The 11,087-nt window shown below is 48.7% G+C and overlaps 1 protein-coding gene across 2 annotated transcripts in view; it reads left to right on the top strand.

Annotated features, from left to right (window-relative positions):
• Positions 1-1,087: 1,087 nt before the first annotated feature.
• Positions 1,088-11,087, top strand: part of ETV6 (ETS variant transcription factor 6) — a 126,600-nt gene continuing 116,600 nt past the window's right edge. For both annotated transcript variants that reach the window (XM_064421107.1, XM_064421106.1), the window contains exon 1: positions 1,088-1,559. In XM_064421107.1, the coding sequence (XP_064277177.1) occupies positions 1,527-1,559 (33 nt within the window). In that variant the 5' untranslated portion in view covers positions 1,088-1,526. The remainder of the gene's footprint in view (positions 1,560-11,087) is intronic.

Raw genomic sequence — 11,087 nt, 5'->3', positions numbered from 1 at the left:
TCATTTAGTTTAAGGCCAAAATGAAGCTGTAAGAGGCTGCAGAGAGTGGATCCTGGTTTGCAAAATGGAGCAAGGGGTGCCTACACCAGTCTGGCCTGTTGGCCATGAACCAGCTCTGCATTCACTGCCAGCACACCACGCTTAAAGCAGGCACCACGGAATGGGAGCTAAGCCTTGCACTGAAAGCATCGCGGTTGGATTCCCTCTCGCTTGCCATTTTGGTAGCACCAAATCGCTTCCAGGAGCCTGCCCTGTGCCAGTGCACAGCACCCTGCCAGCTCTGCCTTGCAGTCAGTCCTACGGGTACAAAGCAGTGCCCTGCTCCCTGGCAACTTCAGGCCTTGCAGTAAAGTGGGCGCATCTAAAAACCAGTCAGGACACCAGAAACTGCCCGTGAAATCACAGAGAGATCTGGACGAAGAGATGGCCGAGGTGTTTTTCACTTTCCCCCAGCTCTTTTCACTCCCATCACGAGGGCTGTACTGTCCAGGAGCCAGACAGAAGCGGACACCACCGCGGATGGGGACCACTCCAGAGGCAGGGGTTTGTACCCACCCGCTGCGGGTGACACAAACCCATCCCTGAGACCCCGCGCTCCGAACGCAGGGCCAGGCCGGGCTCTGAACACGGAGACAGATCCGGGCCGGGCCGGTGGTGCCTCAGCGGACACCCCGTGCTCCAGCGGCCGGCGCTGCCCGAGCGGCGGCGGAACAAAGCTCGCTGCGCTGCCGGGGCCCGCCCGTCCCGCTGCCCGCCCCGGGACCGCCGCTCGGCGCTTAAAGGGGCCGCGCGGTGGGAAACGCCACCAGCCTGGCTGCGGCCACACGGCCCGGCCGCGCCCTCCCAGCCTCCCCGCAGCCCAGGCCGGCCCGCAGCGGCACCCAGGGCGCCGGCCGGAGCGGCCCGCACGCCCGCTCCGCCCGCGGGCCGGAGGAGCCGGGCCGGCGGTGGCCGCTGCTGCCGGCGCGGCCCCTTTAAGGGGCGGTGCGGGTGCCGGGAACCCACGTCAGTTTCGGCCCCGAAACTCCGGATCAATGAGCGGCGGCGCGGGGCGGGGCTCAGCGCCCGGCCCGGCCCGGCCCCCGCTGCCGCCTTTCGGTTTCTCTCTTTTCCAGGAAGGAAAACACCGGCGGGCACCGGGGCCGCGCCCCCCCGCCGCCCCCCACTTCCCTTCCCGCGCACTCCCGCGCCCTCTCCCTCTTCCCGCGCGCGCGCGCATCTCCTCTCGCGCGGGGCCGCGAGCACGCGCAAGGCACACGCGCGGGGTGGGGGGGGCGCGGGCGGCCGCGCGCGCCCGCGGGGAGCGGCGGCAGCAGCAGCAGCGAGGAGCGGCCGCGGCCGGACCCCCCCGCGCCAGCCCGGCCGCGCCGCGCCCGCCCCCGGCCGCCACTTCCCCTTGAGGGGACGGGCCGGGTCGGGCCGCGCCGCCGCGCCGGGAGAGGAGCGGAAAGTGGGGAAAGCCCGAGAACTTCCCGTCTGCCCGCCCGCGCCTGCCCCGTCGGGCTCCGCCGAGTCCCTGCAGAGAGATGTCCGAGACTCCTGCTCAGTGTTGCATCAAGGTAAAGCCCCGTCCCTCTGCCCGCCCGGCCCCTGTCAGCGCGGGTCGCGCCCGCCGGCGCCGCGGGGCGGTGGGCTTCGCCGCGTTTCCCCCGGGGTTATTTTGGTGGAAATAACTGCTTTTCCCGCTTCTGTTTTTCACCCGGACGGGCGAAGGGAGGCCGCGGGGGTCGGTGCCCCCCTGTGCGGGCGCGCCCCGCGCCGCTCCGGCCGCGGGCGGGGGCGCGGTGCCGCGGGCTGTCAGCGCCCTGCGCTGCCCGGGGACACGGCGGCGGCCCGGCTCTGCCGGCGTGGCTCTCCTCGGCACCGAGCTGTAAGGGGGCCCCGGAGCCCGGCCCGGCCTCCCGCGGGGCTGGCTGCCCGCCGGCCCCGGCAGCAACTTCGTAGAAAGTTTCCTGCCGTCGGGGAGATGCAAACGCTCCTGCTTCCGCCTACCGTGGGTCTGTCTTTCTTTCTGTCTTTCTTTCTGTCTTTCTTTCTGTCTTTCTTTCTGTCTTTCTTTCTGTCTTTCTTTCTGTCTTTCTTTCTGTCTTTCTTTCTGTCTTTCTTTCTGTCTTTCTTTCTGTCTTTCTTTCTGTCTTTCTTTCTGTCTTTCTTTCTGTCTTTCTTTCTGTCTTTCTTTCTGTCGTTATTGAATTTTAATATTTTTCCCCTTACTATCCGTATTGCTGCTGTTTATTTTCGTGCTTGCGATTCCTGGCATCGCTTGCCGGTGGCAGGTAGGAGAGCCAGGGCTGCCAGCCCGGCCCTGCTCCAGCAGGGGCTGGGGGATGTGTTTCCCCGTGCCTTGGCCTGCTGAACAAGGGCTTGCCCCGGGAAGTTTATCGTTTAAAGTGGAGGCGGCATGAAGCTGAGACAATGGAAACAAAACTGAGTTTCCTTTTTTGTCCAGACCCTTCCTATCTAGCAGCCCACTGCTTTCCTCTCGCCTTCCCTCACTCCCTGGTTTTGCATTTTATTTAGGAATCGCTTTGTCTTGTTGCAAGCCAGGAATCTCCCTTCTGCTCCTGACTAACTGTGCCCGAGTAAGAAAGAGATCTTTAGTGGTTGTCTCTCCCTGCCCGGAAGAAAGAGGTGACTTCCAGACTCTCTCTAAGGGGAAGAGCCTGGAATAAACACTTATTCAGCATGATGCTCTTTTGTTTGCTTGTCCCGTGTGTGTACGGGGGAGTCTTGCGTTCTATATGGTGGCACCACAATTTGAAAACTTCTGGGTGTATTTTCTCTTGCTGAGTTAAATGCAATCAGGCCTGTGTCCCGTGAAGTCTCGTGGCTTAGAGTCTAGTTTGACTTTCCGTAACACAGACAAGCAAACTGGATAGCGGGGTATTGTATGCATGTTGCTGTATGGTGAAATGCTAATGCAGCAAAATGTGTTCTATTAACTCATTGGGTCCCTAAAGATATACAGAATGAGATGTAGCTGCTGTTTTTTTCTGGTAAACCCCATGGAAAGGTAGGATATATTCTCTGGACCAAAGAACACAAATGTCATGAAAAGGTGGTGTCATATGAGCTGTATTTCCTTGTTTTCGACGTGTCATTTTGAAAATAGGAGGCTTACTTCTGCTCTTACTGAAATCAACAACCATCCTGTTGATTTCAGGAACTGTAAAACTGGTCCTTACACACTGTCACTAAGGTATGTTAGAGAATCATACTGTAAGTAATCAGTTTCCTAACTGGAGAGATACAAACTTCTCCTTCAGTCTTGAAATTATTAAATGCCACATTTTCATTGCATTTCAACAGTTACTGGAAAACTGATTTTTATTTTTTTAGAAGTCACTGGTTCTAAACATCATGAGCTGAACTTATTTTTTAATGTACCTTTTCTCTACATGTAGAAACTGCTGTTACTGCCTTCTCTGTTACTGGCTATTTTAGTAGTTTCAAATTTTAAAATTAAAACTGCAGGCAGAAATGTGAACTTCAAATGAAAGCATTTCTTCACCAGTCTAGCCATTCTGGGTAGCTTTCCCTTCAGCTTTTCTAATGATCATTGCTTTTTGGACACTTTTTTAAACCAGCTGATAAAGGTGATTGCGTTCAGCAGCTGGATTTAAGAGGAGCTGTTTAAATGGTAGTTGATTATGTGAGTGCAACTGATAGTTTCTTCAGTATTCCAGTCTGGCTCACGGCGTGGAATGTGGTACTGAGGCAGGGGAAAAAGCTACACAGAGTACCCCAACTTCACTGCCTTGTTCTGCATAGCAGGCAAGCGTTGTGCTACAAGGGTGTCACAAAGTTTCACTAGGAGCCTCTGAACGGGAAGCAGTGGTGCTGGTGGGTGTGTTTTCTTGTGCTTTTCTTGGTTTGTTGTTGGTGTTCTTTCTTCCCCTTCCTCCTCCAATGTGGGACAAGGGTGCAGGCAGTAAATGCCACAGCACCTGGAGCGATGAGCAGGAAAAGCTTCAGCAGAGAAGGTGAAGGCTGGTGCTTTGTTTGTGCCCGAGCTGCTCAGTGCACAGTCTTCCTATCTCATCGTGTTAGAGAAGTGCTCTAATCAGATTTGGGAAAACTTTGAGGAGGTGAAGTTTTGGTTTGTATTTTATTACTGGTAATCAGTGTAAGCTTGCAGTAATATCTTGGGTTGTGTTAAGTACTTATCAGTATGCATGTGTGATTATGTATTGATATGTGCTTGCTTTGCAGCAAGTATGTGCTGGCTGACTCCTGGGAGATGAAAAATACCCTGCTGATAGCCAGACCTTGCCAGCACTTGGGTGTGTGCTTGCCAGGCTCATGGCAAGCAGACCCACTGTGCAGCTGTGGCAGGGAGGTTAAGTGTGTGCTTGGGGTCTAAAGCTGCAGAGAGAACTCATCCTGGGGTTTAGAAAGTAAAACCTCGGGGCTCAGAGGTGAGTGTGAAGGTTGAGCCCTCAGCTTTTGCTGCAGCTTAGGGCATCAGCATACTCTGTGCATTGACTGGGAGGCTTTGGGGTTGTGGTGAACTCCAGTCTGAAAGGGCTTCAAGGCTTTTGCCTCTGAGGTCAGCTGGGAAGGGGCATCTGGTGTGGTTGTGATAGTCAGACTCTTTTTTTCATAGATGGAATATCTGTGTTGGTAGTAAACCTGTTCCTCTGATCCTGAGCCACAGTAGTTAGCTGATTATATTGCTGTAAATACTGCCACGATGTTGGCACTCATTACAGTATTGGCAAGTGATCCTTAAGGCCTCACCTCTCCTCCCACAGATGGGAGAATTGAGGCACCAGGGGAGTGTAAACATCTTGGCAAAGACATATACGGGAGCGAAGGCTCAAAGGGAGACAGGACTAGCAGTTTAGGCACAGATGATGATTTTTCTGATTAATTAAGGTCTATGTGGTGATAAGTTCTGTTTAAAACCTCACCTGGAGCTTTCTGATTGTCAGGATCTCCTTAATTTTTTGTCTGAAATTAATATACCTTGAGAATATCACTATAGTTTCATACAGAGATTCAAAATACAGCAGGCAAGTGGAAGGCTCTCAAAGGGCACAGTTTAATTTGTTTATTTTATTTTTTATAAATATGACACTTTCAGTTGCTTAGTCTGATTTACCACGTGACTATACAATTGTGCTGGCACAAGTGTGGAGTTGTGTGGGAACTAAAAATGGGGATATGGGGACAGATCAGCTGCTTCAGGTCTTGCAGACCAGGATCTCTGAGCCCAGATTCCCCTGTGTGCCCCTGGCTGATGCTTGAGCTGAGGCACAGAGCCTCACTGCCAGTCAGGTTTCACACCTGGTTTCAGGGCAGATTTTATGTAGGTGCAAGCTTGGTGGATATAGGTGCTCTCTTTTGTGTTGAGCTCAATGGGGTGGCTGCAGGAGTCCTTAAGCACAGGATCTTGAAGGACTTCTTAGAGTGCTCATTTTGGATTGGAGGATGTGCTTTGTAATGGTTTTTAAAAAGGCAGAGGAAAGAAAAAGCTAAAGGGCAAGGAATCAGTGTAGTGTTTGAGTTTTCAATCTTAATTTGCTTTAATTTGATTGATTTACTTTTTGGATGGTGGGTTATGTCTCCTGATACCTCATTCATGCTGTTTCTGCAAAGAGCCCTCTCTCACTGAAGGCTTCCCATGCTGAGGGACTGTTCAGCTCCACATGGCCAGAATCCTGTAGCCCTCAGCCAAGGCTGAGTATCTGTCAGTGCAGAGCATGTTCCTTAGTGTTTACTTGTGTACTGGGAGGAGGATCCTCCTTCTGTTAGTGTCAGTGACAATGCTGTCATTAAATTCAGTGGTGTAGGATTGAATGGAAGAAGACCAATGTTTGGAAGTACATACTATTTAACACCTGATTAATCACTTAACTCCTTGGCACCAAGTAAATTGAATCCCTCTGAAGCAAAATTTTACTAGCACTGCCCCAATTAAAAAGTGGTCATTAGCATTCACTGTGTCATTACAGGTGAAGTCAGTTTCCTGGGAGGCAACCCATTAAAAGAGCATCTTGAATCTGAAATGCCCCAGTGAAACAGAGTCTACTTTAATGATAATTTATATGCATATTGCAGCGTGCATCCCAAAGTGCCTTTTGGAGGGTGGCGACTAAACGGTGCTGTGCTGATAGAAATGATTATAAGAGGAACATGAAGTCTTGTACAGTGACACAGGAGCAATCTTTCTGCCTTTTAGAAAAGTTATCTGAGTCCTTGAGTGCTTGTGTTCTGAGTTCTTCTGACAAAAGTTCTCCTAATAATGTGCTCACTGCAGGAAAGGGAGAGAGCCAAGGTGAGTGGTGTTTCTGGCCAGTAATGTAGTTTTCACCTACAGTCCAAAAATTGGCTAACTTGTTTTTGGGTTCTTTTTGTATATGTTTGTTTTGGAGTATTTTGTAGTTTAGCTGGGCATCCCTAGAGTACTACCAACAGTTCAAAAGCCAGTGCTTTTGAAAGTGATCACCATGTCTTTTGCTTTCCCCAGCTGTGAAACAAGCATAAAACAATAATAAATGTACCTATGCAGGGCAGTAGCAGGGCTAATTACTTGTGATACAGCATGGAAACAAACTGTGTTTATTACAGAAATTGGGGGCAACGATCTGATTTGTACTTGGCTTTTTAGTTCACCCAGTGCTTTGGGGGCAGGGGTGTGGTGGTGGTTGTTTGGCTTTTTTTGGTGTGGCCACCTACTTCTGCTGAGCAGTCAGAGCAAGGTCTTGGAGCTTCAGGGTGTCCTGATGTCTGGATCAGCCACACGTGGGCAGGGTGGTGTTCCTGTGCCCACAGCCTACATGGAGGGCGGCTTTGGAAGAGGCTGGCACGTGTTGCAGCCACAATCCTGTTCCTGGCCCGGGGGAGGAGCACCTGGGAGGGATGGCAGCCAGGTGTGGCTGCCAGAGAGATCCCCACCTTCCCCTGACCACCGCCCTTCCCAGGGCTCCCTGAAGCTGGATGCAGAGCAGGCTGCACACACAGTTGTTCCAGGTGTTACTCTTTCCCTGGCAAGGGAGGACTCCCTGGTGGGGACACTGGATTATGATGAACTGCTAGCATTGCCACAACAATTAAGTTTTAAGTTGCAGTGTGTCCCTGTGCCTCCCAAAGGAAGGAGGCTGCCTGGAACAGCCCATGGGTGGGATGTTCCTCTAGGCAGTTGTGAAGCAGCCAAACCAAACCCAGGTATGTTCAGCCTGAGCAAAGAGACCAGACACCAAAGCTTCTGTGCTTTAACAGTGGAGTTGTGGCTATTGATTCCTAATGTGGGTTAGTTTTAGGTAAATAGTGTGGGTTAGTTTTAGGTCTACAATCCATGCCAAATTTAGACCATACTGGTTCTGATGTTGCTGAGTTGTCCTCAGGCAGTGTTTTATTGAAGCACAGAGGAGAACTACACTCTTCATCTACTTCTTTAGTAACATGTGGGACTCAAGCCTAGATTATAGTGACTGCTTCTTTTTTTTTTCTTTTTTTTTTTTCAAAAATGCCGCTGCTGGCAGGAAAATAAATGCAGAAAACTCCAGCCGAAGTTAAACTTGTTTTTGGAATGTCCTGGAGCACTGGTAAATAAAGGATTTTGAAAAGGGTTAAGCTTTTCACTGATAGATGGTATCATCTGCTGTAATGCTACAAAACTCCAAAGTAAACTGGGTACAGCAGTTAAGGAAAGCTATAAATGATTCTTCATCTAAATGAATTTCCAAAGGTTATTCCTTGTTAAGCCGCATGCAGTGTCTTTGCTTCCGTGTTGTTCTTGTATAATTTGCAAAGACTGTCTTAACTAAGACAGTCTGGAGAGAAAGAGGTTATGGGGATTCTTGCTGCAGTGTGTGTTGGTGTTCTGTGGAATGTATGCACATATAAATATATAGCACTGTAAATAATTTTAAAGATGTGTATATTGCCAAGAGGAGCATTGGGTGTAACTGCAAGAGATGTGTTAATACAACTCCAAAAAAGTACTTCGGATGTGGCAGCTGGATTTCACATATTTAACTATTAACAGCTGGCCAATATTAAATCCAGAGTTTGGATGTTTAATTTTAAACTAAAATTAAATATGATTATGAATAGGGACAGCAAATGATTTCTTGGGGTTTTTTGTTTGCTTTTGTTGCAGATTTTGTTTTGGGCTTTTTGTGGCCAGCTCAAGTAGGGTCCAGTCGAGAAATTGTAAATTATTCATTTTAGGAGTTTATTCTGGAGAAAACCAACTGGCAGCCACTCAGGACTATCCTTAAAACTGATGAAATGAAGCAGAGAGTCAGGTTCTTTGTATGGTTCAAATTTCAACTGAATATAGCTGAAGTGATTTTTTTTTTCATTTTGTCTTCAGTGGGATCCTCCAAAATATCTCTTAACAGAACTAGGAATGTTTTCTGTGTGGTCTGGGATTCTGTGGAAATCTATGATCTTAGAGCTCTACTAGGCAAATAAAATGTCTAATAATAGTGCCAGAGATAGGAGTACTAAAATTCAGAGACTGGTTTATCCAGCTAGTAGGGCCACAACAAGGCATTCTGTAGCTGTAAACCATGTTTCCTGTTTATCTTCCTCCTTTTTTTCTTACAAAGCGTTTCACATAAAGGTAGTTTCCATCATTGGTGGAGCCCCATGGAGCTTTGCTGATACTCTTGGAGGTCAAATGCAGTGATCCCAGCATTTACAGCAATACTGGGGAGCCCTTTCCTGACCTTCTATAAGGTCTATATTGTGATTTCCCCTCTCTGTGACAGAACTAATAGTTTTTTTTCTCCTGGTGGATTAGGACTGGAGATGTTTCACCACGTTCCCCCTTGAATGGCTTGTTCTCATCTGCCTACCTGTCTTGTGCTTTAAAACACAGGCAAAGCCAAGAATTTTCTGACCTGGCTGAAGCTGAGCTTTGGTAGAGTGTGAGGAACTTCAGATTCAGGGCTGAGGCTTTTGGTTCGACTTGTCGCTGGAGGCTACTGAAAAAACATTCCTCAGTAGATGGATCTTCCCTGCCACATCTGTGAGAAGCTGCTTGGATGTTTCCAGTGGGCACCACTGTAAAATACTGGCTGCAACTTAAAGCCTGCAGAGCAGAAGAGGTGGTGCTGATAGGCCATTGTCACCAGCATGCCCTTCTCCTGTGGTGGCTCTGGTCCCAGCAGTGTCACTCCAGCTCCATGGTAGCAGCTCCCTGCAGTTCAGAGCACCACTGCTGGCTTGGGCAGCCTGGTGTATGTGTTGGATTTCCAACTGGCATGGATGCCCATGCCATGCTGGATGCACACCTGAGTGGCAGACCCGCCATCTCCCTGGAGGTGAGGAAATGAAGGGCTGGGCTGCTTACAGAGGGATGAGGATGCACTCAGTGCTGCCAGGGGTTCCAGGAAGGGCACCATGTTGCAGGAACAGGAGTGTTGATGGGTATGAATTCGCTTCTCAGTTGGCAGACTGAGTGGTTGTGTCACTGTCTTATGACTTGAGCAAATGTGCTCTCTGGAAGAGGACCTGGGGAAGACTGTGGGAGCAGCTTCCAGGAGAAGGTTATGGGATGTAAAATGTTTCATGGCTTGTGGCTTGAGATACGTATCAGCCATTGCACAGTAAACACTGGGCTCAAATACACTGGAGATCATGTCCTAGCCAGCTACTTCACAGCAGCTGAGTCATCAGAGCCATCCATGACTGACCATGTGCTGGCTTCTGTTACCTCCCAATGGGGACAAATTACAGCCTCAAAGTAAGAAGAGAGTGAATTAATAGTGTATGCAGAGGCAATTAGCACAGCCAAGTGAACCATGTTGACAGACAGTGGCTGCAGGCTTGGAGAAGTGGGCAGAAAGTGCAGGGGTAGGGGTTTTTTTCTTGGTAGTTTTGGGTGGGGCACTTTCAGAACTTTTCTGCTTAATAGAAACAACGAGGTATCTTTGAGATGTTCAGTACTGTTTGCTGATAGACCTCCCAGAACTGGTCTGGCTCCTGGGATTGTATTTTAGGAAATACAAATTTGTTTGGTTAGTGAATGAAAGAGAAAACTGAGCTCGGTTTTGATTTGGGGTGAAATAGAAATAGGCAAATAAAACCATAGTGGGAAAGAAACAGGGAGTAAAATAGAAATTACCTGTATCTTGCAGTTTGAATCTGTTCTGTGTATCAGTTCTGATTACAGCATGCCTTTCTGACTACTGAAAAATATACAGAAATGTGCAGTGGAGTTGCCTGGGGAAGCTTCTATAGGAAGACAGGCTGCAGTGCTTAGGACTTTTTGGCTTGGAAAGGAGTCTGCTGAGGGAGATATAATAGAAAATTGTAAAATTGCACAGCAGTGTAGTAAGGAGAGCAACTCCTGATAGATCATGGTTAAGAGCAGGTAATGACCTTATAGGAAGATTAAAACAAGTACTTCTTCCATCTGTGGAGCTTTGGAGCTCGCTGCTGCAGGGTGTGTGGAGCTAAAAGTGCAAATAGATGTTAAAAAAGAGGGTAGATGAACATGAGGAAAATACTAAGAGTAACAGCCTGTATGTGGGGGAACCTCTCTATTTACCCTGGGGAAAGTTAGTTTTTTCTGTGTGCTAAGCCTTTCCCAAAACAGATTTCTTTTGGGGATAAGATCATAGGTTTGCTCTGATGCTGTGTAGGCATTCAGATGCTTCCATATAAAATTTTGTACTCTGGAAGGATGGTCTTAAGGACACTTCTTCTTCAGACTCTTTTCTAAGTCTCAGCCCCAGCAGTCTTGATTTCAAATCTAGTCAGTTGTTAGTGAGAAGAGAGCTGAAGAAGAGCTGGTGTCTGTAACTCAGAGATTTGTGAAGTCAAGGTTGCTTGGACTACAAGAGATTGGCTTTACTTCTGTATTTACCCACATTCAAATGACAGAAGGGAAAACTTTGAGAGAATACAAAAAATTTGAATTACAGCTCAGGATATGAAAAAGTTTTCTGGTTTTGGGGAAGAGACAGTTGATTGCTTCTAAGAGCCAAATGTGGGTTACCCATGCTTTTCCAGAGGTCTCCTAATTACCATTATCACCCATGTGAAATGTGTTGCTGAAGCATTAACTCCTTTTCACATGTGTGACAAATGGGGTCCCAACTGGAGCTTGTAGCAGCGGGCATCAGAGT

This window comes from Passer domesticus, chromosome 5 (genome assembly GCF_036417665.1).
Source record: "Passer domesticus isolate bPasDom1 chromosome 5, bPasDom1.hap1, whole genome shotgun sequence".
In the NCBI taxonomy this organism is placed as follows: Eukaryota; Metazoa; Chordata; class Aves; order Passeriformes; family Passeridae; genus Passer; species Passer domesticus.
This window is presented reverse-complemented; position numbering and strand designations above follow the sequence as displayed.